The 27699-nt window shown below is 43.9% G+C and overlaps 1 protein-coding gene across 1 annotated transcript in view; it reads left to right on the forward strand.

The window, feature by feature from the left end:
• MNS1 (meiosis specific nuclear structural 1) overlaps positions 1–25710 on the forward strand; it is a 240942-nt gene extending 215232 nt beyond the window's left edge. The window contains exon 10 of the mRNA XM_085644126.1: positions 25350–25710. Coding sequence (XP_085500252.1) covers positions 25350–25457 — 108 coding nt within the window. The 3' untranslated portion in view covers positions 25458–25710. The remainder of the gene's footprint in view (positions 1–25349) is intronic.
• Positions 25711–27699: the final 1989 nt, after the last annotated feature.

Genomic DNA, 27699 nt, shown 5'->3' on the forward strand with positions numbered 1-27699 from the left:
CTGTTAAAAATTTCCTTTTACAGTATTCATTAAAGGCACTTAACTTTCTTTGAAGACCTATTTCAGTCTGGTCTAATATTACCAGATCATCTGCATATAGTAGACAGGACACTTTATTTCCATTCATTCTCGGGCTTGCGCTTCCTTCGACCTCTAGGGTTGCTGGTAAATCTGCTAGAAATATGGCAAATAGCAAAGGGGCCAACACACAGCGCTGTCTAAATTCGCAATTGCTATTTTTTGTGTCAATGCCCCTTCTATGTCTCTAATTACTTGTGCCCAGTTTCCATTATGCAGCTCTTTTATTATCACAAGTAAACTTTTTGGGATCTTTTTGTTTACAGGGGTTTCCCAGAGGCATTCTCGGTCAACTGAGTCAAATGCTGCTCGAAAATCAACACAACAGCAGCACAGCTTACCATTTTGTTCTATTGACTTGCGTGCTACTGCCCACAGTGCAAAGCAGTGATCAACCGTAGAGTGGCCTTCTTTGAAGCCACCCTGTTCAACTGGTACAATTGAAAACTCCTCTACCCAGTCCTTTAGTCTATTTAAAATTATTTTTGAAAATACTTTTTCTCCTATATCTAGCAGGTTGATCAGCCTATAGTTTTGTGGTGCATTCATATTGCCTTTTTTATGGACTGGCCTTATTACCGCTCCCTTCCAATTCTTTGGTATTTTCCCTACCATTAAAATTTCCAGAAACATATGAGAAAAGAATCTCGCCCACCACTTCATCTGTGACTTTATTATTATTGCTGGAAGGTTGTCTGGACCTGCTGCTCTTGTTAATTTTAATTTCATTATTTTATTTTCTACATTCTGTTCTGTAAAATCTGTTTTTAATTCTTCCATTATGTTGTGCCATAACTGGGGCACTTCCGCTTCTAGGCCTCTGCGAGGGCCATACAATTCTTTCAGGTACTTCTCCCATACAGCCTTGGCTATCACGCAGTTCATTGCCCCCACTGGGTGATCGGCAGCTGCCTTCACCACCTTCCAAAATTGTCTTATATTTTTCGATTCAATAGATTCCAGTACATTTTCCCAACATTTATCTTTATACACCCTTTTTGCATTTGTCATTAGCTTTTTATATTCACTTTTTAATTTGTTGAGATGACTTTGTCTCTTCCGGTCATACTTTTTCCTAAGGCTTCTTTTTACTTTCCTTATCTCTCTTTTTTCTTTAGGCAATCTGCAGTAAACCATTTTGGTTGTCTAACAGGGATTTGCTGCTGATTTATTTTAACTTTTGCTAATTCAGTTCGAAGGCATTGCACCACTTGATCTATTTTTCCCTCATACCAATCCAAATTTTGACCCCCTATATCTCCCAAGATTACCTTTTGTTGAAATGATCTTAATTTTTCTATATACTCTTCCATTAATCTAGTTGTTATTCTCTTGGGATATTCAACTTGTTGTGAGATTACTTTATCTCGAACTTTCGGGGCTCCTCCTTGGATCTTCATCTGCAGGGGATTGTGATCGCTGCCTTCTTTCTGTAATATCTTAAATTCCCTTATAAGAGAGAAGTTCCAAGCAAACATAAAGACATAGTCTATTGGGCAATTTTGTGAGCCTATTTTGAATGTTTTCTCTGCTGGGCAATCTGATTCAAATTGGCCATTCAGGCAGAAAAGGCCCTTCGCCCCAAGATAATTTCCCAGCTCTTTATCCTGTCTTAATATTTCACAGGTTGGAAAGGTTGCTTGTTTTACTTTATATGCGTCCAGTATATCCCTATGCCAAAGGTCTGCCTCCTTTGTGTACAATTTATGGTTAAAATCCCCCAAAATAAAAAATATGTCAGAGTCATACTTTTCACATAAAGAATCTATATCATCTTTAAAATATACCAACTCAGTTTCATACTCAGTAGCATTCTTCCATTGCATATACACATTTATAATAATTATATTTTCATATTTTAGGTCTACAGTCAACAGAGATAATCTACAGGCCAGGAGCCATTTACATTTTGCTTTTAGCGGGGTCACGTTATTTGTTACTTTTGTAGACAATAGGGTCATGATCCCCCCTGCAGGACGGCCAAATCTTTTTTTCTTTGCCGGTCGATGGAGTTGTTGGGGTTTCGTCGCATAGCCAAGTTTCTTGCAGGCAAACAATTTCCACTTTATTTGTTAGCTTAGTTATATGTTCCTGTTTTATTATATCTCCAAGGCCATTTATGTTCCATGATACGATATTAAGGCTATGCGACCCCCCCTTCATCCTATTCCACCTCACTTAACCCTCCATCTTCATCCATTATATCCTTATATCTCCGAGACGGTCCTGCAGGGCTACATCTTTGGCTCCAAATATCCCAGGAGTTATCATTTACTGAATTATTAACTACTACATTCAGAGTACATCCCCCGGCCTCATTTCCCTCTAGTAACCTCACCTGTCGCTTTCCTAGACCTGCATGACAGTTTAGAAAGCTACTTCCTAGTTGGCCATTTCCCTTTAGTTCCTTCTCTGTGATTAGCCGTATACCTTCCTGGTTTATCTCACTCGCCGCTTTCCAAATTGCCATTTTTACTAGGTCGGAGTAGACCAGTACTCTTGTAATCTCTTTTCCACTTATGTTTTCTATAAAACCCACCTGTCTCAAATCTTGTGTTCCTATTCCCCTCAGGCTAGGGCATTTAGAGAATGAGAATAGGATTTGAGACCTATTTAGAGGTTTAATCTTCCTAATTTTCTTTCCCTTGTTTTGATTTTGCTCAGGTTCAAAGTACACCCATTTGTCGCTTCCCCCCTCTGCTCCTAACTTTGGAGCTTCTATACCTACCTGCTCAATGTTTTCCCCCATTTTACCTTTTGCTTCTAATTTACCTCGTTGTGGGACAACTTTCTCTTGATTTTGATTCTTCTGATAGTTTATATTATGTCCCACATTGTTTGGATTTACTATGGGTTTTATTTTTATGGGATTAGTTTTTAGTTGAACATTTCTAAGGCTTATACTACTCTGTTTCTTTACATGATTACTGGGACCCTTCCTCTTACTCTCCACCTTTGGGGTCATGGCAGTTATCACTTCCAGTGTGGGTATATTTGATTTTACCTCTTTCACTTTTTCCTTTATTTTTCCCATTATTGCTACATTTGTTTCTCTCTTTCTACGTAGCTTTCTTTTATAATGACCCCTAAAGTTCGTGCAGCGGTGTCTTGGGATTTCCCATCTTCTTTTTATCAGCATCGGGCGCTTAGATATATATACGTTGTTTGGTGTTCCTACTGTTTCTATGCCTTCTTTCTGTTCTTTAGGCTGGGCATCTACTACTGGTCTCATCATATGTGGCATTTGACCTCTAATTACTTGCAGCTCCTCCTCAATCTTTTTCAAATAAAGCTTTTGCGTTTTCAGAACTCCATTATTCAACATTGTAACTTCCAACAGCCCCTGCATGGTTTTTTGAAGCATCAGTAGTAAGTCCATCATTGAAGAAGGAGGGGTCGTGGAAATGTCTAGGTCTTGTAGGCTAGTTCTCTCGGGATCAATTGTTCTTTCAGTTCTCGGTGTTTCTTGCTGAATTTGGTTTCTTAACTCCTTTGATTGTGATATCGATATATTTAATGAGGCCCCCCAGTCAGTTCTTAACCTTTGGCAGCTGTTCTCCATTTGGACTGAGGTCTCTAGTTCTTGTGCTTGCATCGAGAGAAGTTTAGGTGATGATGACAGACGCGGTGCTATTATTAAATCATTGTGACTCAAAAGGGAGTGATTTATTAAGAATGATGCCGCCAAGAATTCTTCAGGAGATTCTGCTGTGCCATTCCCATTCTGTCGCTCGGCATCTACATCTATCGTCTTTGTAGATAAGTCTAATCTTTTGTAATGTTTACCTAGGAAGTCCTTTATAGATTTAGTTGCTGACATACTCCCATTATTTTCTAGCGGGGTCCTTTTAATGGCTTTTTTATTTTTCCTCTTTTGAGTCGCCCCCTTAATTCCTTCTCTGGGGCTGGCCTGGCTCTCCTGGCTCTCTTCTCGGGTTCTTACCTCCCCAGAGAGCTCTCCCCTCCCGGGGCTTTCCTCCATAGGCTCCTTACAAGTTTTTTGCTTTCTTTTTGGTGCCATTGTCTCTTAGATTGTATCAATCTGTTTTTATTGCGCTCTTATATACTGCAAATTACTATGCGTTATAGCTTTAAAAGTCTTCCTTGCACTTTCTTTGCTTTTCCCCTTCTCTTGTCTCTAAATCAGCCAAGACAACCGGGTAATAAATACTTAAAAGGGTATCGGGGTACAGCAATCCTTCGTGCAGTTATTCATACACTTACCTCTGTTGTGCCCATACCCCACCATGCCTGCCAGTTTGCCCTTTGGGGTTATGTGCTTTTTCTCCTTCTTTTTCAGGACAGTCTATCCACCTTCCCCTGCGCGTTGGCTCCTTCTGGCCGTCAGGGTGCGATTGGCATAAGGTTAGCTCCACATAGGTGTAATAGGTGTAATACCCCCACCTTTCCTTTCTTCCCTTTCTCTAGGGGGGCCTTCTCTTACAACACCGCGGCTCCTTTCTCCCGTCGTATCCTTATCTGCAGGCTCGGCGAGACGCAATAATCCCCCTTGAGTCCGCCGAAATCAGACTCGGTGCCCCAACGCACCTATTCTCCTCGCGTCCTCGCGTCCACGCCCACACATCGACTCTCAGCTTCCCGAGGGCGACGCAAGTTCTATGCCGGCTCGGCGTTCTCGGCGCCCTCTCAGCGTCCTTCCGTGCAGTGCGTGCAATGCATAGCGTTGAGGTCGGCACAGGCGGCAGGGGGCGGCATAATAGGGGTTCTCTAATGCTATTAGAGTCCATCTCTTCTTAACCTATATACAAAAAAGTTATTTTTCTTTCAAAAATAAATCCATGGTTAGAATTTATCTTGCTGATTTCATGAATGAGCCTTCATTATGTGGGAAACATGTCTTGAGTCCTGGTAAGACAGTATGTGAAGTATGAGCATGCCCAAATAACAAGCATTAATTTTTTCATCTTAATCTAGGCAATAGGAATTGGTTATCACTGCAGCTGTTGATAGAAAAAGGCCTAAGATGTCTTAACATGCTGATTTCAGGGATTTTCAGGGCATCAATATGCAACAAAAGTTGCTTTTGGGCATTGTGACCCCCTTGCTAACAGTAGTGGACATGCCCTGTGAGTTTGTTGTGGTAACACCCAGGTTGCAATACATTGTTGGTGTATGTCAATATAGTTCATCTTTGCCGTCTGGCAATTGCCATGGCAATTCTTAAAACTGAGAACAGGCGTATGATTCGATTAGAAGTTCTCTTTCGACAGCAAAATCTACAGTGGATACCAGCATGTAGGTTACTTTAGCCACATTAGATACCTTATAGTAACCTGAGATTAAACAAGGCAGACCTGCTTGCACAAATTAGGTTAAACTGCAAGAAGCATGAAGGAAGGTCGAACATGGCGTTCAGAGTTCAAACTTGGAACTTACCGACCTCAGGCATAAAGCATGCTCCTACCTTGAACTTTTTCAAGAAAAACTGAAAAGAGTGTTCATGGAGGTCTTTCCTTCTTCTCTCAAAATACCCAGCAAGTTCCCTCCCCACTTCATTGTAAGAGGCAGGGCCCTGAAGAGTGCAAAGACACCTACATTGAAGACAGAAACTGAGCAACCTGCTAACCTCAATCTTACATAGACACGTTATGTGAGGCAGATGTGGTTAGGATTCCTCATTAACTACGTTAGCAATCTGCAATAATGATACAAAATAGCTGCTATCTCCAAAGCACTTCCCAAAACATTTAAAAGAGTAAACGTTTGCGTGCCCTTGGCTTTCTACATTTATGGGCACTCTTGCATTACTCAAGCGCAGATAGCCAATGTTTTACATTTGTTTGAATATTATAGTATAAACTAAAAAACACTTGTTTCTCAGTCTTGGTTTCAACCCTGACCCCAGAATATCTTGGACTACTTGGCCAATTTATTTCTCAGGTGTTCACAACATCTGCTGTATTTCTGTTGCTTCTGTGCCTCACAGCTTGCCTTTATCTTTAGGAAGGCATGAACTTGCTATTATTTTCCATATGTATTAACATAATGGAAGATCCCACAATGGTTGTGAAAATATCTCTTTCCTGGGACATCAGTTCTCCACCATTGATATCTTTATTAAACTCTTAAAATGTTCTACCTCTTCCAGTTGTACAGGCACTGTATATAAGAATTTTTAGCTGAAAATTCTGTATTCTTAAGAGTCCTGGATTCCAGCACTAATCATCAAACTGATTAACTTGACACCCAGAATGATTTAATATCACGTGAGGAACCCCTCAACTAAATAGTGGTTAATAGAACTTCTTTAGCTGTCTGAATGACCATACAGGAAGATGTCGTACAGTCTGAACTTTTCTACAGAAGTTTGGAGGCCAGATGCTGCATCCCAAGCTCCTTTAATGTGGCAGCCTGCCTCTTTTCATCCAATATGGACACTTGAGCCATCCACAGGATAGTATAAACATTGTAAGGGGAGCTAAATGTCTATCCACAAGAGCTTCCTACTGTTACTAATGAAAGAGATTCTGTATTTGGTGTTCTGAAAACAATTTTGATCCAACCACCTGCCAAGAGGTAGATCTGCTCCCATAATTACTTTATTTTGGCCAGGTGGGTCTTAAAATTCTCCTACATTAAAGTTCTCCTGGCATTTATTACTGCCACAGAAAATGTCCTTCAAAAACCTCTCTTTTTTCAAGGTCCCAGCGGTTAAAGACTTCCCAGAGGGAAGTCTTTCCATAGCACGGAGATCTTCTCCTACCTGGAAGTCAAACATTGTACTATCCTGTTTCATGGTTCACCGTCGTACCAACCACAAGGTTTCCTCACAGCAGCTTTCCTTCAATATCTGTCCAATATCAAAAGGGTAGTCATGAGTACTTATCCAAAAATATTACGAGTAGTTTGAGATTTTAATGTAAATGAAATCATTATCTTACTAATGTTCTTTCAGAACACTAATTCTCAGGCAGAGTTTTCACCACACATTTAATGTTAGAAGAGTTCTAAAATTCTATCTTGAGAGGACTAAATAAATAAATAAAAGATCCAAGCAATTGTTTGTAAATAATGATACTTTACACATCAGGTTATCCACATCCAAGCAATTACTGTCCAGATGGATACTTTCCTGTATTCTCTTAGGCTACGAGCAAGCAAATAAAACTTCACCTGGCAAGTCAAAAGCCCACTCCACCAGAGGTAAAGCAGCTACAGCTAAGTAACTAGGAAATATTATAATTTCTGAAATCTATAAAGCTGCCACCTGGAGGTCTTTTCCTAAATTCACACTATTGTCTTGATTCAGATTCTAGCCCAGATGCCGAAGTAGGACCGGCCTCCTTGAAAAATCTGTTTGCTTAGTTTTCATTGATGTTATCTTTTTCCATTGTGGTGGTGTTATTGCGGATGGTTTGGCTATTCTATTCAGTGCATATGATTATCAAGTGAGATCCCCTGAAGGAGAAGGAAAGGTTTCTTACCTGTAATTTGCGTTTTTCTTCAGGTGAATCTCTATTGAAATCATAATTTGAAAAAGAGTTTTTGAATCCTTACTAAAGCTAAAGAGTAATCATCTAACACAACATATAGTTAGGCACAGATTCCACTTCAGCATACAGGATCACACAGCTGATGCTGTCTAGAGCTGCCAACAAATCTGAGCAAACCCTTTGTTCCCCCTCACTGTACTGTTTTTATAATTAGCCAACTTGCAACCACAAGATTTATGAGCACCCATCAACATCATGGCATTCTGTGTCAAAGGATCCACACCATTTTAACATATCTTTCCAAACCTCAACTCTACATCTCGCCATGTTACCACACTCAAACACTCAAAATTAGTTATCCAGTAACTAGCAAGGGCATCATTTATGATCGGAGAGAGAGGTATAACCACCTAAATCTGTGTTGCTCCTGCCTCACCAAACTTATGTTTATGGCAAAGGTTAATGTCTTCAGTGGAGCCGTAACACCGGCACTGAGATCACCGCCTACCCAGTGGGTATCTCTAACAATGGCATGTGGTCTTCTGCCACGAGAGTAGAGGCTATGGACTTTGGTGATCTGGTGGACCAGCCGGTAGGTTACCCACTCTGGTCTAAATGACCCCATTAGTCACTAAGACACCGGACATACATTTATTTTAAGGTCTTTGAAAAGTAGTTACTCATGTTGGAAACTCTCTCCTCCATGGGAATGAAAACTCTTTTGGAGTTGATGGGTCCTTCTTTTTGAGCTGAGACAGACCTGAAATAAATAACCAGGAAGGTTGATTTAATTGGTTGCAACACTCCGTAGCCTGACACTGTCTTTAATTGCAATATTCTCTCTTTAAGGACTCGTCACTTCCATCTAAAGTTCATTTCAGAATTTTATTTGAATTGGACCACTTCCCTTCTTCCTAAACCGTCATCTTCAACAGAAAGTATAAGTATTCACATTGGATGTATACAGGGCAATGTGATACTATTTAGACATAACAAAAGCATACTGCAGGCAAAATAGCTATTACTAAAGACTTGTATTCATGGAACATAGTTCTTCCAAAAAAGCAAAAGCTTCAAAGTCTCTTGCGTTTTAACTTCCTACAAAAAGCTAGAATGACAAAGTTAGGATTACAAGCAAGTAACTGACCTTTCCTCCTCGAACTACTGATCACAGCTAACATTGAAAAAGTAAGTCAGACTTCTGACACACAATAAAATTCACGGGCCTTATCTGCTCCTCACTCGTTACCTTTAACTGCAACCTCTGCTCTGGACAAACTACACTTCACTGCCATCTGCTCCCATACTCTCCATCTTGGTCAGAAAAAAACTTCTTAAACAGCATTTTTCCTTCTGCTTGCAACCACATGCTTACAGCCACGATAAGGATCTGCTCATCAAACCCTTCAGCGCATTAGTACTTGTAACAGCTCACAGATTGAAAGTGTGCTGGATGCAAAGGAAAAAATGGAGAAGAGGCCCTGAAACCCTTTGCACACAGAGATGTGTCTTTAAAGTCAATACCAGCAATGAAACCTCCAAAAGAAGCAGAGCTTTCTACAAATCCATACCAGACACACAATTCACAGACGTTCATCATGGATCAATCATAGCATTTGTTAAGCGCACTACTTACCCGTGAGGGTCTCAAGGCGCTGGGGGGTGGGGAATGCTGCTACTGCTCGAAAAGCCAGGTCTTGAGGAGTCTTCTGAAGGTCAGCAGGTCTTGGGTCTGCTGAAGGTGGATGGGGAGGGTGTTCCAGGTCTTGGCGGCGAGGTGGGAGAACGATCTTCCGCCGGAGGGTGCTCTTCAGATGCGGGGGGCTGTGGCGAGGGCGAGGTCGGTGGAGCGGAGCAGAGCTGGCGGGTGGGTGTGTAGAAGCTGAGTCGTCTGTTGAGGTACGCTGGTCCGGTGTTGTGAAGTGCCTTGTGTGCATGGGTGAGGAGCTTGAAGGTTATCCTCTTGTTGACAGGGAGCCAGTGCAGGTCTCTCAGGTGGGGTGTGATGTGGCTGCGGCGAGGGATGTCAAGGATCAGGCGTGCAGAGGCGTTCTGGATGCGTTGAAGCCGTTTCAGGAGTTTGGCTGAGGCTCCTGCGTAGAGGGCATTTCCGTAGTCCAACCTGCTGCTGACGAAGGCCTGGGTGACCGTTCTTCTGGTTTCGGTGGGGATCCACTTGTAGATCTTGCGGAGTATGCGGAGGGTGTTGAAGCAGGAGGAAGAGACGGCGTTGACCTGCTTAGTCATGGAGAGGGTGGAGTCGAGGATGGCCCCTAGGTTGCGTGCGTGGTCGGTGGGTGTTGGAGCTGTTCCCAGTGCGGTCGGCCACCAGGAGTCGTCCCAGGCCGAAGGGGTGGATCCGAGGATGAGGACCTCCGTCTTGTCCGAGTTCAGCTGCAGTCGGCTGTTCCTCATCCATTCTGCGATGGCTTTCATTCCTACGTGGAGGTTGGTTTTGGCGGTGTGGGGGTCCTTGGTGAGGGAGAGGATCAGCTGGGTGTCATCGGCGTAAGAGATGATGTTGAGGTCGGGCGACGTGGGTGAGCGGTGCCATGTAGATGTTAACCAGCGTTGGGCTGAGGGATGAGCCCTGGGGTACGCCGCAGATGATCTAGGTGGCTTCGGAGCAGAAGGGGGGAGGCGGACGCTCTGTGTTCTGCCGGAGAAGAAGGAGGTGGTCCAGTCCAGGGCCTTCTCTTGGATCCCAGCATTGTGGAGGCGTGTTCGTAGTGTGCGGTGGCAGAACGTGTCGAAGGCGGCTGACAGGTCCAGGAGGATGAGGGCCGCAGTTTCTCCGTTGTCTAGCAGGGTCCTGATGTCATCGGTGGCGGCGATGAGGGCAGTCTCGGTGCTGTGGTTACTGCGGAACTGGGACGGGTCCAGGATGCAGTTCTCCTCGAGGTAGCGGGTCAGTTGTTTGTTGACGGTCTTCTCGATGACCTTCGCCGGGAACGGGAGCAGGGAGATGGGCCGGAAGTTCTTGAGGTCCTTGGGGTCCGCCTTGGGTTTCTTGAGTAGGGCGTTGATCTCGGCGTGCTTCCAGCTCTCCGGGAAGGTTGCTGTCTCGAAGGAAATGTTGATTGCTTTCCGGAGATGGGGTGCGATGGCGGTGCTGGCTTTGTTGAAGATGTGGTATGGGCCTGGGTCTGACGGATATCCGAAGTGGATGGTGTTCATGATCTTGATGGTGCCGTTGATGTTGGTCCAGGAGAGCAGGCGCTTGGTGCGGATGGAGGTCGTGGGGGCAGAGGTCTCAGTGGTAGTCTGTGCGGTCATGGCGTTGAAGCTGTCGTGGATGTCTGCGATCTTGCGGTGGAAGAAGGTGACCAGCGAGTCGCACAGGTCTTGCGACGGTTGGAGGTCGTTGGTGTTGGAACTGGGGTTGGAGAGTTCCTTCACGATGTTGAAGAGCCCTTTGCTGTTGTGTGCGTTGTTGTCTAGGTGGTCTTTGAAGGAGATCCTTTTGGCGGATCTGATGAGGTGGTGGTGTCTGTGGGTGGCGTTCTTGTGGGTTGCGTAGCTGTCCGGTGTTTGTTCACAGAGCCAGTCCTTCTCCAGCTTTTGGCAGGCTTGCTTGGAGGTGTGAATGTTGGAGGGTTTCTTGATTGGGCGAGAGTGTTGGCGCAATCTTCGATCCACTGTCTGAGGTTGCGGGCAGCGGTGTTGGGGTCGGTGAGATCGGCGGGTGGGCTCCGGGCGAGGGTGGTGGTAAGCTGGTCTTCGGTGACTTTGCTCCAGCTGCGGCTGTCTGAGTCCGAGGTTGTTGATCAAGGTGGTAAAGTTGGTGTCGTTGTTGTTCTCGAGGTGGAAGTTCAGGTCCTCAAGGAGGATGTAGTCTGTGGAGGCGAGGGTGTGTGTGCTTATGGAGTTGCTGAACTGTGGCCGGATTCCGGGGGGGTCTGTAGACGAGGGTTCTTATGAGGGAGGTGTTGGGATCAGTGTGGCTCTGGAAGTGCAGGTGTTCGGCGGTGCTGAGGGAGTCGTCGGTGCTGGTCGTGAGATTGTTCCTGTGGACGATGGCGATTCCTCCTCCAGTTCCTTTGGTGCGGTCCCTGCGGGTGATCTTGTATCCGTCGGGGATGGCTATGGCGATGTCGGGTGCCGAGATTCCGTGAAGACATAACAATGATTCTGCATAGTAGGATCTTCATTGACAGTCATCAACATTAGAATAATTCCCTGCTGGATGCGCGGACCCCAGAACATTTCATATCAATATATTTGGTAATATTTTCACATATTTCATGTGTTCATGTGATATGCAGCACTATTCAGGAGCCACTCAAAGACAAACATTTTTCTGAAATTTAGACTACCTAACTTCACAAAATTCTCTTTCAAGCACGTATTGCCACTACTATACTGCAAAATGTAATGTACCTGTCTAGCTTTGAGGGTAAAAAGCAGCCTCATAGGCTTACGTTGAAGAAGCTTGAAAAAAAGGGATCTGTTCCTGTAAGACTCTAGGAGCATCCACTACCTGTGATGCTTTGCATTGACAGTTGTGTGACAAAACACTGGAGGGTTCACGCCCTGTTCTTTCTGAGAAATTTCTCTTAGGATTTTCATTTTATCTCTCAACATCTTTAACTTCTGGCTACCAAGTAAACACATTTTTTAGATTTCTGCAGGTTTTCTCCTGTCAGAATATCTTCCCTCTTTGTGAAATACTCCTTCTGTGGGAGAAAGAAAGTAGTGTCTGATCCATACAAGGTGTGTTGGTGTGTTTGTCATCTTCACATTCAGTAAAGAAATGTGAATAACTGCAAAAACATGTCGGAGTGCATTGAAAAATGGCACCAGTCTAAAAGGCAAGTTGGACAATCTGAGGGCCAAGGACTAGCAAATGATTAAGAAAAAGCCTAAATAGCCATCTCGCAAGAGCATCGCTGGTGGATGACATCACCACCTAGAATTACATGCTTGCCAGAGGTACTTTAAAACGGAGTATCCCTGTGCAAGCAGCATAAGCTACATGTTTTTATCATAATGCAAACTTTTCAAAAGAGGGTATCCTCGATATTTTCTTACACAGGCAATACTCAAATTTTTGTCTTCAATTCTCACAATCTTTAACATTCGAAAGTCAGGTTCTGGTGTGCCATTACTGCTAGGATTTTATGTTTTCTCAGATTGAATGACGATAAGACTTAGGTGATGCTCAGCAATTCTACTCCATTTGGTGTTTTGCATGGTGGCCTTCAGACTTTGGTGTTGCACTTGGCCATGTTAATTCAGTAGAAAAAAACTATGATTTACCCTTAATCATGACCTAACAATGGCTAATCAAGTTACCAAAGTTGCTACAATGTTTAGCTTTTTAAAAATCTTTAAATGCTTTGGAAAAGCTTTAGCCACTACATAATCACCTTTCAGCTAGACTACTGTAACGTTCTTTATCTGGGTATTGAAGAGCATCTCTTACAATGCCTCCAAATAGTCTAGAACTCTTCAGTGCCTGATTCTCAGCCAGCCTGCTTGTGCTCACTTCTCATCTCAAAGATCTGCATTGACTCCTGGTCCAGAAATATGTCCTCAGACTCTCTTGCCTACCTTCCTTTTCACAAGGCCAGCCCATCAATAAGCAAGTTAGATCCAATTCTCTCACTAACCGACTTCGATCAGGAAATCATGCAATCGTACCCCGCATTAAAAGTGGTAAATTGACCGTCCTCTCTTTTTCCGACTTTGCACCTAAATCATGAATTGGTAATAGCCCTTGACTCGTAACCTAATTGGCACACTTACTAGAAAGATTTAAAAATGTTGCTTTTTCAGTCATAATTCTGCCTGTCTTGTGTTTTGCTTCTAGCACCAGGATGACTATATTGAGTAACGGTCGCCCTCAAACAAACAAATTCCTGCCCCTTGTCCTAGGACATCTTAAGATTACAGAGAAGAAGTTTCTCAACCTGGCCATGGATAACGTTGTTGCTCCATGCCTGCAAAAAATAAATAATTAATAAAAATGCAAACCACCTCAGCAAGTTCCAGCATTCTTGAAATCGAATCAAAAGCCAGATTCGACTATAGTCACTTTAGTCCGAAGGCGGCATGCCTCTGCTGCATAAAAAAACTGCACCAATAGACCGGGAAAGCAAAAGTATTGATGCCACTGGAATAAAGATGTGTGGCACAGTGGCTACTTCACCAAAAAACGCTATCGCTGCTGCTCTTCTTGAGAGATATGTCAGGGAGATCTGGGAAGGTATGAAGTCTTTCATGGACTCTTTGCTGCATCATTGGGGCAACAAGACTTTGAGACGATGGTTAGGAAAGGCTCCTTGATTTGTAACCAAGACATCAGTGCCACAATTGACTTTGCCGAGTTGTCAGCAACAGGTTATTGCTGTGAGTTAACACTATGTCGGTTGCACCTCGAGCCTGACACCAAGCTCAACACCATGACTTTCCCATTTTCAGGATCTGCTACCCCCTTGCTCGGTCAGCATATAGAAGATGAGATGGTGATATGAAGAATGAAGTAGACTGTGATGGCGAAAGGGCTCGAAGAAACAATGACATTCGTCAAGTTTTGATTCAAGACCAGAGATCGCCTCTACACCCCTCGGTGGCCATGTCAATAACATCAGCAACAAGACCAAGATGTATCTCTGTCAAAGAAAGTCTTGCAAGGCTAAATCGCCAGAATCACAGCTTCATATGACCTCCAGTAGGCTTTCCTGTGGCAACCAACAATGACAACTAAAAAACCTCACTCCGTTCACCTTGCCAGTGGGGGTAGTGGTATATCATGAGGAAGAGAATCACAAAAAACAAGTGAGTGCTGCATAGATATTCATATATATTTACTACATTTAAATGCAGAACTGTCTGTTCCTGTGAAACCAACTTCAAAGCACCTCGTAACCATCTTTGGGAAACAGATGTTAGTGCTGTTGAGAAACGTGCAATCAGACCAGTTCCAGCCCCTCAAAAAGACAAGGAATTTATTCCAGAATAGTTTCTCAACCAACTGAGAAATCTGAAATCAAAGTAAATTCTAGATCTCTGTTTTACTAACAAGTGGCTCAAGACAGGGAAATTTCAGATGCTCGCTCTCCCCCAGATCTTTCCACACATAAAACATGTAGAGTGGATATCTACAATAGACCTGCAAAATACCTTAAACCACAGGAAATATCCAAGGTGTGTTGTGGGCAGCTCTCATTTCCAATATAGAGTTCATCCATTTGGCTTGAAATGGGACCCAGCACATTCTCCAGATGCATCACACTGCTAGCTGCCCATCTCAATCGATAATGAGTATTTATCTATCCCAACTTGGACGACTAGCTATTGAAGGCTCACAGTTGTTAAAAAGTGAAGAACAAATTCCACAAGACAGCCTCATTCTACTCCTTCAGCTCAATCATCATAATTCAGTGCTATTGCTTGCTCAAATTCGATGTTATCAAGGGATAGTAATTGTCACAACGAAAGGAAAAGGTTCCTTTGGAGGAGAGATTGTCATCAATTTGGGATGAATATCACCTGTTGATCAACACCGAATCAACATCCCCAGAAATCTTTCTTCCTTGGTGCATAGCTTCATCTGTTGCTATTATTCCAAATACAAGACTCGATATGAGAATACTACAGCAGTTCCCAGATAAACCAATGGTTGCAAAAATACAACTGGCACAATAAGCTTCAGTTGACTATACCAGCGAAACAATCTCATATGGTGATGCAAAAGAGAGATCTTGCTTCAGGAATTGCTTTTTTAGCAGCAGGAGTCTCCATTGCAGACATTTTCCCCCAGATGCTCATCTCAATCAATCAGTCAAGCAGAATCTGTAAAGTGCAGCTAATCACATGTGAGGCTATCCAGGCGCTGGGGGTATTGGTGCTTCAGGTGGGTTCAGCGAACAACCAGGTCTAGTGTGTCTTTTGGAATTCTAGGAGTGAGGTGGAGTTCCGGAGGTGAAGGGGGAAGTCGTTCCAGGATTTAGCCGTGAGGTAGGAGGAGCGTCTTCCACTATTGCTATGCTGGATGTGGGGGGGGGGGTGCGCGAGGGAGAGGGAGGTGGAGCGCAGGTGTCTGGCAGGTTGATGGAAGTTCAGGCAGTTTTGATGTAGGCTGGTTCTTGGTTGTGCAAGATCTTTGGAGGTGTGCATCAGCATCTTGAATTAGCATCTGTCCTGTATCGGGGGCCAGTGGAGTTTCTTAAGGTGAGGGGTGATGTGGTACTGTTTGGAGCGGTCGAAGAGGAGTTCTGTTTAGTTTGCAATCTCTTGAGGAGGTGAGTGATGAATCCTGTGTAAAGTGCATTATCATAGTCCAGACAGCTAGTGACTATGGCTTGAGTGACAGTGCATCTGGTGTTGATGGGGAGCGATTTGAAGATTTTCCGGAGCATGTGAAGGTGGAGGAAGCAGGCAGATGAGACTGCATTGATCTGGGTTTTCATGGTAAGTTTACTGTCCAGGGTAATGCCGACATTACGAGCATGGTCTGTCATTGTGGGTGAGGGTCCTAATTCCGAGGGCCACCAGGAGTCGTTCCACGGGAAGGTGTTGTTGCTGAAGATCAACACTTCCATTTCATCTGTGTTGATTTTTAGGTAGTTGTTTTTCATCCATTCGGCGCTGCTGGTTGTAAGAAACTGGCTCTCTGTATACTGTACTAAAAAGAAGTACACTGTGCAGAGAGTACAGTGGATCCCTAGTTGGTTTACTGAGGTTAAAGTAGATAATATTAACGCTCTCTTTTGTGGTAGTATGGGCAAGTAGTTAGACTTATCAGAGGGTAGTGCTAAGCATTTATTGTATTCACAGAGGCAACAAATAAGACACACACTCAAAGAATAAATCCGAGGCCAATTTAGAAAAAGAACAATTCTTTTTATATATATTTTCGAACCAAGAACTACGTTCAGAATTAAGTACTGTATCTCTTATGAATCTTCAAAGATAAGCAAATAGTTCAAAGTCATGCGCAATTATGCACCAGCAGTCCTATGGGAGGAGTAAGTAGGTAGGTAAGGCACACAGCACAGACAGTTGTAGGGGGTTCACCTTCTGGGTTTAGAGTAGCAGGAAGCTAAGGTCCAATGTTCTACCAACAATGTCAGGTGCATCCTGAAATCCGCCAGGAGCATGGAGTTGGTGGAGTTGGTAGCTATTCCTAGAACTCCCAAACAGGGGCTAGTGTTGCAAGGGCCTTCGAGACAACGGAGTACAGTCGGTTTGTTATTACCCAGGCCGGGTGCAGAGCAGGTGCTCCTCGTAGTCGAAGTGAAGTGAGCATAACCCTGACCCTAAAAGGCTAATTCTCTCCAAAACAAGATGGAGGATTCTGAAAAGTAGGGTCCACATCAGTTGGCCTGCCATTAGGGTGGTGCTGGCTGAATGTGGACACACCTCCTAATCTAACTAATTTTCCCACCTGTTTGCTGCCAAAAAGTGGGGTCATAACAGGGGGATGGGACCCACCACTATCTGAGAGGTCTGGGGTTGCATATCAAAGTCAGTAGGGCATTTGTAGCTTCCTGCCCTGGTATGTCCATCCTGCTTGGAGGAGGTGTGAACACCTCCGCCTAGGGCAGGCTTTGTTCCTGTCCTCTGAGATCAAAGGCTCTCACCTCAGGAGGTCAGAAACCTGTCTATGGTGGCAGGCTGGCACCGAGCCTGGGGTGGGCCTGATTCACATGCTATGGAGTTGCCACAGGCTACACGCGTACTGGCACACAATCAGTGAGCTGCTACACATCAGCACAGGTCTTAGCCTACCTTTTGACTGGACTGTTTATCTGTTGCACCAGTTCCGTAGAACCCCAGCCACGAAAGTTACGTGCTGATTCCTGGATCTGGGGTTTGTGGTCGCTAAGCGATTGCTCACCAAGAGGAGGAATGCGCAGGACCCACCTGACACGCATGCATGGAGACATTCGCTCTCCGCATGGGCCAGGGCGGAGGGTACTGCCATCAGGCGGGAAGAAACGTTGGGATTGAGGAAGGAGCCCATAACTGCACAGTGGGAGGGGCTGCTCCAGACACTTCAGCAGATTGAGTAAGAATGCTCAGCGCGGCAGTTCTAGGTCAGGGTCGGGGACCCGGAGTAGATGTCAGGACCCATGGAGGTGTGCGGCTGTACTGTTCCATGTGTGTGTTAATTAGTGCTGACACCAAGGTGAACGCAATAGATGTCAATGCGGGGGAGTAACAGTCAGTCTGTAATGCTGAGATACGTTGTTGAGGAAACAAGGGGAGTTGGGGGGATGGGGATATTGGGACTAATGCCGGTCTATGTTGGGGTTGTTGGGTGTTACCTATTTTGATCATATTATGTCTGTTCTGAAGTCCACGCTGCACCAGCAGAAAGACATTACTCATTGGACTGCCGAAACCATGCAGACGCCGGACTGGACTTCATCTTATGTATGGAATGAGCCAAATGTTGTCATTATATGTATTCCGGTGCGATAGGCACGTTTTGTATGTCTACAATGCTCAGTCTTCATGTAGCAAGAATATGTTTCCATTGCTATTAAGAGCCACCATGCATAGACACTGCTAAAAGTATAATGCCTTTCATGTATCTGTAACTTCAAAAGTTAATAAAAACAAACAGATTAAAAAAAAAAAAAATGGTGGCTGGCTGGCCGAGACTTGTCAGTCAACACACTAGTAGTCGGTAGGTTTTCAGGGGATACCTCTAAGGTGCCCTCTGTGTGCATTTATTAGTAAATCCAGCACTGGCATCAGTGTTGGTTTATTAAGACGAGGTGTTTGTTATCAAACATCTTGGGGTACAGTGAAGCCATCATGTAGCGGGGGAACTCGGAATGACGAGTGTTGGCCCATGTACTCATTGCTTCCCTGTGCATTGGTAATATCTAAGGGAGAACTTAGATATCACCGGGGCATATCCACTCTAGCAGATGTGCCCTCACATGGGTATAGTGTACCCTGCTTTAGGTCTGTAAGGCCTACCGCAGGGGTGACTGACCTATACCACATATAGTGCTGGCAGGGATGATTGTCATGTTGACTTGCTTGAGCTTGGTGAGGGGTCCCTTAGGATGGTAACATTTGTGCCGCAGCCTTTGGGATCCTGTTTAGGTCCAATGCTCTAGGTACCTGGGGTACCACTTACTGGGATTTACATGGATCCTAAAGGGATTGCCAATTGTGGAACAATGTTTAAGTTTAGGGAAAGAACAGTGGTGCTGGGAACCTGGTTAACAGGAACCCAGCACACTTTCAGTCAAAGTTGCACCAGAGACTGGGTAAAAAGTTGGGGGGGCGGGTCCTGCAAAAAAAAGAAAAAACAGATTCCTCCTCTCGTCACACACCTGCGGAAGTTGGCTCTTGTGTTGTGGGGTCTTCTGAGAGTGAGAGGATGAGCTGGGTGTTGTCTCCGTAGGAAATTATTTTTAATCCATGGGCTCTGATGATGTTGGCCAAGGGGGTCATGTAGGTATTGAACAGAGTGGGGCTGAGGATGAGCCTTGTGGAACGTCACAGATGTTGTTCTTGGGTATCGAGGTGAACAGTGAGAGGCAGATTCTCTGGGTTCTTCCGGTGACGAAGGAGGCAATCCACTTGAGGATGTCTCCTTGGACTCCGATGTGATGTAGTCTTTTGATAAGGGTTTTGTGTGATATGGTGTCAAACGCTGTTGAGAGGTCGAGGAGGATCAGGTCTTCCATTTCTCCTTGGTCAAGGAGGGAATCTGATGTCGGTGGCAGCGATTAGGGGGGTTTTGGTGCTGTGGTTGGTGCAGAATCCAGAGTGGGAGGTGTCCAAAAGATTGTTGTTCTCCAGGTGTTCAGTTAGTTGGCAGTTAATGGCTTTTTCGAGGACTTTGGCAGGGAAGCAGAGAGATGGGACAGTAGTTCTTAGTTAGCTGTGGTCAGCAGACATATCGTTTAAGAAGGGGCTTGATTTCTGCATGTTTCCCTTCGAGGAAGGTGGCCTTGGTGATAGAGGCGTTGAAGAGGGTGATTAACTCACTGTTGATCTTCTTGCTCCTGAGGTTGAAAATGTGGTGGGGACAGGGGTCTGTGAGGGCTCCTGAGTGGACGGAGTTCATTATTGCTGTGATGTTCTGTGTGGTTAGTTGGTCCCAAGTGTTGAGTAAAGGTTCGGGGCTTGCCTCTGTGGGAGCAAGGTGGCCGGAGAGGTTGGAGGGGGTGTGCTGGGACTCAAAGTTCTAGTAGATGGTGGAGATCTTATCATGGAAGAATTCTGCCAGAGTGTGAAAAGTTCCTGGGAAGGGGTGGCAGAGGGTTTCGAGAACTCTCTGATAATGTTAAAGAATTCTTAGCTGTGTTTGGAGCTGCGTTTGATGTGTTTTCCAGAGCGTTCTTTTTCATCTCCTTTGGGAGCTGGCGGTGTTGGTTGAGGGCTGTCTTAAAGGTGGCTCTGTCTGCAGATTCCTTGCTGGTGCGCCATTTTCTTTCCAGCTGATTGCTGTTGCGTTTTGTGGTTCTCAACTCCATGGTATACTATTTGTCCTGTTTGATGGGGGCGATTCAGTCGACGCAGTGGGTGATCCAGGCGGTGAAGTTCTTGACGGCTTGTTCTAGGTTGGTTGCAGTGTCAGGGTGGGAAGTGTTAAAGGCGCCGGTCCGCTGGCTCTCTGACACCTTGCTCCATCTGCGTTGAGAGGGGGGGCTGCAGGGATGTCTGGTGATGACTATGTGGATGATGGCATGGTAAGTCCAGGTGAGTTTGGTGACATGATTGTACTTGACTCTGTCATGAAAATGGGGTCAAGCGTGTGTCCTGTGTTGTGTGTGGTGCTAGTGACTAGTTAGGTGAGGCCAATGTTTTTCATGCTTTCAAAGAAGTTGGTAGTGTTGGTATCGTTGAGGTCGTCCATGTAAATTGAGGTCTCTGAGGAAGATGTAATGGCGAGGGAGCGATGAAGTCGGGAATGGCGTTGCAGAAGCTGGCCTGTGGTTCTGGAGGTCTGTAAGCGATGATGCTCCTGATGGTGGATTTGCCTCATGTTTGGAGTTTAAAATTGAGGTATTCCGTGATTGAGGTGGTGTCATCTGCGGTGGTGGTGCAGTGGATGTTTTTTTTGTGGATGATGGCGATCCTGGCTTATTGATACCGTCCCCGTGTGCTATCTTGTACCCGTTGAGTGTTGCTGAGGTGATGTCAGGAGAGGATACAGTGTGAGCCAGGTCTCGGTGAGGAAGATGACGTCAGAGGAAAGGGTGGTGGTGATGTCCCAGATTTCGATGGTGTGCCTGCAAAACGGATCGTGTGTTGAGGAGGAGGCAGTCGAGTTGCTCTGAAGCGATCATGGTCGGCGTGGTGGTGACATGCGGGTGCTCCGGTGTTGCATGAGAAGAGACAGTGCAGGCAGGTGAAAGGTCCTACCATTAATCGTGGAGAAGTGCAGCAGCAGTCGTTGTTGCAGAGTCTGGGGTCCAGAGCTCGGCAGCGGTGTATCTGCGGTGGGCGGGAGAATCCGGGTTCATGCCGCTGGGGGTGGTCCAGATGCGGATGGGCGCAGACCTGCTTGCCTTTGGCACGCTGCGCTACCGTGCTGTGGCCTCCATTAAGTAGGTCCGTGGTCCGTGGAGGAGAGAAGGGCGGTGGGCGGGCTTGCGGGAAGCAGGATCAGTGGTGGTAGAAACAAGCCGGAGAAGTAAGCACAAGCCAGCAGAAAACAAGGCAAAAATACAATAAAAAACATGCCAAAATACAACAGAAAACCCGTCAAAATACAACAGGAAAATAAGGCATAATCAAACAGAAGACGATGCATAAAGCAGTCGAAAACAAGACAAATGCCACAGAAGATAAGGCAAAAATAAGAGAAAACGAGGCAAATTACAGATTCTTGGTGGCACGGGGGAGCCGGGTCAGGGACCTGCTCAATGGGGTCACGCTGCAGCCACCATTAAGTAGGTTCTGGGAGGAGGGAGGAGTGCAGGGTGGCAGTGGGCGGGGTTTGCAGGATAAGTGGGAAACTGGATCAGCGGCAGCAGAAAGCATAAACGAAGCAAAAATACAACAGAAAACAAAATACTGCAAAGAGGAGAAAACAATGCAAATACCACAGAAGACGAGGCAAGCGGAAGACCTGCTGCTCAGGGCAGCAAGGGGGAGCTGGGTCAGAGATCTGCTTATCTCATCTCATCTAGGACAGTTGTCAATGCAGGATCATTGTTCAGACAAATAGAGTTCATATGATATCAAGTGTCTGGAACAGAGAGTGCTCTATCTGGCTGTCAAGGCCTTCCTTGCGTTCTTTACGACACATGCAATTCTCGTCTAAACGGGCAACATGATGACCGTGCACGTCCTAAAAAAGCAGGGAAGCCAAAAATCAAGACTCCAATCACTTTAGGCTCAGAGGATTTAGCTATGGGCCTTGTCCTGGGACAACACGTTGAAAGCAGTGTATATAGCCGGCTCTTTTGATTACCAAGTAGGTTTTCGGAGTCAATTCTTCAAAGAAATCTAAATATAACATCAATGAATTCAGCAGCATTGCTCCTGAGAGAAGACAGTATGTCTATTCAGATGTCCTCCAGCTCATATGAACATCTCAAGGAAGCCAAACGACTGTCTACAAGATCACGTTATTCCTTTCAGCATGTGTTGCTTGAATAACAGACACAACCCAATCACTCGTCCGAAAGATGTCATCATATCTTACCTTTAACATCTGGCTCAATCCAATCTACAATGTTCTTCCATCGAAGTCCACCTTGCTGCAACTGTAGCATATAGGAAAACCCCAAACCAGGTTTCTTTTTTCAAAGTCCCTGTTAACAAGGACTTTTTAGAAGGCTTACAGAAAGTGTTTCTAGTCAGAACACGGTCTCCACCTTGGGACCTCAATCTAATCCAGCAGGAAGCACTTTTTATTAAATTGTTATATTAGTCGGTCATTTGTTTTTGAGCAATTTCATGAATTTTTACCTCTATTTATGAGCCCTCTCAGTGTATTGTCAAAATTGCAGTTTTCACTGGGTTAAGATATTTCCATTATGTCAGGGAGGTCTTTGTAACACTAAGAGATATGGAAGGCAGCACTTATGTGGTGAAAGATATTGAAATGTCCACCTTATGCTTCCGGTTGACTCTGATTTAGCATTTTAGCGTGCAGCTCTAAGGAAGAGGATATTTAACCTGGCATCCTTCTGAGTTTGTTTTACAAATCACCACTTATTCTGTGTAGAAACCTTTGTCAGTGAAGGCCCTGACTGTTAATGCTTGTATTTTAGAGTTTCTGTGATTGATTGAATTGATCATCAATGGTAAAAACTTGTGTTTCATGTTCATGGGGTCTGTATGCGGAGTCCCTGTGGTTTCATTAACTGTATACACTGTTAAGGTGTTATTTCCTAGAAGAAAGCACACCTTTGCATAATTAGAAAGTGGCTGAGATATGGACTGTTTAATATACTGTGATTGTAATTTTCCGATTGTTTTTATTTTAGGATAATGATATAAGGCACGCCATGTGATTGTTTCTCTATCTCGTGTACATTATTACGATTTCTTAGTACTAACAAAATATGGTGGATAAAAATATGCATAAAATATTGTGTTACGGTGTTGATATATAATTACATTAAATAAAAGAACTAGTAATATATAGAAATCTTAACTGATGAAATGTCACTTACTAAATAAGGATCTTAGATATTTTATGACTGTAAAACCTTTTTTTTTCTTTTTTGACATTTATATGGAGCCGTTGGCGCAAGCACTTAGGATCGACGAGACAATCACACCCTTCAAATATAAGGATTACAGGTGTAAGTTAGCTTTATATGCTGACGACTTACTGATTTATACAAGTAATCCTGCGGCAGTTCTCCCTAGGGTAGAGGCGATAATGGCAGAATTTGGCCTCTATTCGGGATATCAAATAAATAATTCAAAAACAGAAATAATGTGTTGGGGGATTGATAATGGGATGGGTTCTCGCAGCATTCAGCTTAGATATCTAGGAATTATTATCACTTCAGATATTAATAATATAGTCCAAATTAACATCAAGAAACTATGTAAGGATATTGACCAGCTGTTCTCCAGATGGCAGAATCTCCCCATTACAATTTACGGCCGAGTTAATTTGGTTAAAATGGTTATTTTGCCTAAGTTGACTTATTTGTTTAATTCAATACCCCTCTTGTTTTCTGATAAAATTCTGGCGAACATTCAGGGGAAGATTGGTAGCTTTATTTGGGCGAAAAAAAACTCCAGGTTATCATGGAAAAAGCTAAAAAGAAGATTATTAAAAGGGGGGTTAGCACTTCCAGATATAAATTGGTATGCTTTATCTTTTCAGCTGAAAAATATTAGGTGTCTGTTGTCATGCCCTGATGATTCCAATTGGGGGAGAAATTTGAATATAATGGTAGGTTTGGAGGGTGGAGAGTCTGGGTTCCTGTACAAATTTGGAGCAGTAAAATTTTACAAAAAAGTATGTTTAAAGGTATTAAAATCAGCCCTTAGAGTCTGGAATAAAGTCAAAGAGAAATGGGGGATTAAATATTACTCTGAGTTTGCTCCAATCAGGTCAGCCTTCATGTTTAAGGGATAGTTTGTCCCTCCCTATTAGGAGAACAGGAATAAATATCTGGTCTGATTTGATAACATCAGAGGGAGTCCTGCCGTGGGAGGTACTGAAGTCCAGGATTGGGAAATCTCTCTCTAGGTTTAAATATATTCAACTCTGCTCCTGGTTTAAGGCCGAGGAAGAGAACATTGGAGGAAACTGGGATATCGAGAGTGCTCTCTTACTACCAGTGCTCAGGAAGAGAGAAGTGGGATTCTGGTACAGGAAAATGTTGAAAGCGGAGGAAGCGCAGTCTCCCCCATCAAATAGGGTTTGGAACTCAACAAGGCTGGAGGTAGACTCAGCTACTCTATACGATCACTCCTTAAAAATACTCTATAAATATGTCCGGACTGTTTCTCTTAAAAAGAATCATTTTTTCACTATAAACAGATTATACTATACACCAAAAAAACTTGCGAAGTTCGTAAATCCACCCCCCTTCTGCCAAAGGTGTGGGCTCATAGAAGCGGATGATATCCATATATTCTATGAATGTTTGATAATTAGACCCTTTTGGAGCAGAGTGGAGCGGGCTATAGAGAGTATTTTTAAATTAAAGCTCTGTTTGAATCCAGCTAGAGTTATGTTTGGGCTGGATGCAGAACTCATCATTGAACTAGGGGAGCCACAAGCTGCATTATTTTTTTGTTTTATTTTGACTGCTCGCAGAGAAATTTGTAAGTCATGGAAGGATCCCAACCCCCCATTATATGATAATTGGTTACGAGCTACACTTAGAATTGCACGCTTAGAAACACTTTTAACTCTTAAAAAAAAAAACAGTACCATCTGGAAACCATTTATTGAATGGGGAATTGCATTGAGGCTGTAACAACAATGGTCCAATGATTAACACCATGCCTTGGTATAAAAAAACAGGCCAGGGTGGCCCCAGGCGAAAGCAAGAACTCTGGCTCAGGGCGCTCAGGTTAAGATTGGGCCATAGGAGCTAATTTGCATTCGTTAGTGGTGAGATGAGGATTAAAAAAAAAAAAAAAACTTTTTATTTTTATTGGTGCCTCGTCCTTCTTTTAACTTTATGTAATTGTGACACCTGAGAGGTAACTAATATTTTATTTGAGTGCACTGTAAAAGCTCTGGATCTGTTCTCCACTCCTCACTTAACAACTTGCACTTCTATATTTTATTATGCTTAACTTGGCTCTATGTGCTTTTATACTTTACTGCAACTTATTACAGTTTTAAAATCATTATGTTCCACAAATCTAATGATTTGCTTATGACTTTGATGTTTATAATTTTAATTCCAGGGAATATTTAAGGATGAAGAAGACCTTAATTTATTTGATGAAGATTTCCGAAATACATTTCAACAAAGACGAACAGACCTACTTTCCGATGAGGGTTGGCAAGATTAAGATTTAATTTCTTTTCTTTCTGGCAGATCCTCTTCTGGTGATTAGTTTACTGTGAAACAAAGTTGTGGCCAAGAACTGGTGTACTTATGTGATGTCATTTTTATGTTGTTCTTGGGACTAAATCGCACATTATGCTAATTACCCAGTACTTTGAAACATGCTATCACACTGATATTATCACTTTGTAAAATATGACAAGGCTGTGTGCCATTATACTAATAAAAGTAAGTGAAATAAAGCCTATGATTGTAAATCCGTATGAGTACCCCATTCTCATACCTATACCATATCTTTATGGGTCCATGAGAAAAAAAATCTGTGAACTATACGGTATGTTGGCTTAAACATGGTGATTAGTTTAACATTTGGAACTAGGTTCTCTTTTTAATTGTGTGTTCCGAGTGAAGGGAACTCCTAATAACCCTTTGGAATAATGGGACTGCAAGGTTTCTGAGTAAAAATTATCCAAAGGGATAAAAACTGCAGTAACGTATACAAAGGGTAACAAACTGCTCCATATGTTTATCTGGATGGTTGAATTTGTTTTTTGCTCAATAAGGAAATATCACATTACGTACAAAATATATCATTTTTTAACATAATCAAGTTATGTATCAACGTACTTGATCATAGTAATTCCCACACAATAACATTTATTAAATTCAAACAGTGTTTGTGCCACAGAACAACCCAAAAACATAAATATGAAAATAATTATATATACAGCACAAAGTACGTGCTGTCAAGAGTCGTTAGCCATTTTAAACAAACCAGAAACGAAATATTTCATAATTATAGATGAAGTGGGGGAAATAAATGGATACAAAACAGTCTCTTAAAACAATTATTTTGCCTCCTTTCTGAACCAAAAATCTTTAGAAAGATCATCCCCCCTCTGCCAACACATTCCCACACCTATATTCCAAGGTTTGATTTATTTTCTTGTGTTTGTTGTCCTCAAGGGGAGAGCTGTTCCTTCCTTATTTCCTGATCTGTCATTCAGATATTGAAGAATCTCAGCCCAGATTTTCAGCTTCTAGAAATATGGCCCCTCACTCCTTTTTGGGTGGATATGGCAGAAGTAAAACTAGGCATCTAACACATAGCCCGAGCACCTATTATTAATGTTTGGCACTGAAATTTTATTTATGCAGTCGAAGGAGGTACTGAAGCCCAACTGCCGGAGGGACATAATGCAACAAAAGATTCGAAATATTTCACATCCAAAGTCGCTGGAATAAAACAGTTATCAAAAAAGGCTGGTTGTCCCGATTCTTTAACCCCAGGGTCCCGCAAACCCCATCTGGGCCTCAAGACTTGCAATTCCACCATAAGATTGCAAATCCTGAAAAAAAGTTTTAAAAAAGTATTGGGTGCACAATTGCTGCACGTGCCCAATGGGCAAACATAGTGACTTGCCACAAGCGGTGGGATGGGAGCAGGGCAGGGCTGTAGTCTAATCCTTCGAGCGCAGCTGGAGTTAGTGGCCTGCAGAAGATTGGGGCAGGAAACTCGTGGACTTGGTATGATAAAAAGAAAAAGTAAAAAACAAAGGTGAACATCACCGTTCCCTTTAAGGCGCGCGCACCTTCCCTGACGTCAGCGCACACTGCCGGATGTGGAGCGCGCACAACGCAACCAGGACGTCCCGCAGGAGAGAGGCAGAGACGCCGCCGCTTTAAGAAGCGGGCGGCGGGAAAAGCAGGCACTTTTGCACTGGTGCCAGAGAGGAGTCGTCAAGAGTGCAGGTAAGGAGGCTTGTGGGGGCTTGGGGGCTTGTGGGCTTGTGGCGGCTTGGGGGGGGGCTTGGGGCGGCTTGTGGCGGCTTGGGGGGGGCTTGTGGTGGCTTGGGGGGGCTTGGGGGGGCTCGGGGCATGTGGCTGCAGAGCGCGGGCTGATTGTGGCCTTTTGTTTACGTATTAATGTAATCACAGCCCGTGAAGGGGCTCTGATTACCATCAATACTTAAACAAAAGGCCATAATCGTCCCCGCGCTTTACTAACAAAAGAGTAGAGTCAGTTTATAAACACAGCGTGTACCAAAGTACACGCTGTGTTTTTAAACTGGCTCTACTCTTTTGTTAGTAAAGCGCGGTGCGGGGACGATTGTGGCCTCTTGTTTAAGTATTGATGGTAATCACAGCCCTTGAAGGGGCTCTGATTACCATCAATACTTAAACAAAAGGCCACAATCGTCCCCGCACCTCGCTTTACTAACAAAAGAGTAAAGCCAGTTTAAAAA

Source organism: Triturus cristatus, chromosome 3_1 (assembly GCF_964204655.1).
Source record: "Triturus cristatus chromosome 3_1, aTriCri1.1, whole genome shotgun sequence".
Lineage (NCBI taxonomy): Eukaryota > Metazoa > Chordata > Amphibia > Caudata > Salamandridae > Triturus > Triturus cristatus.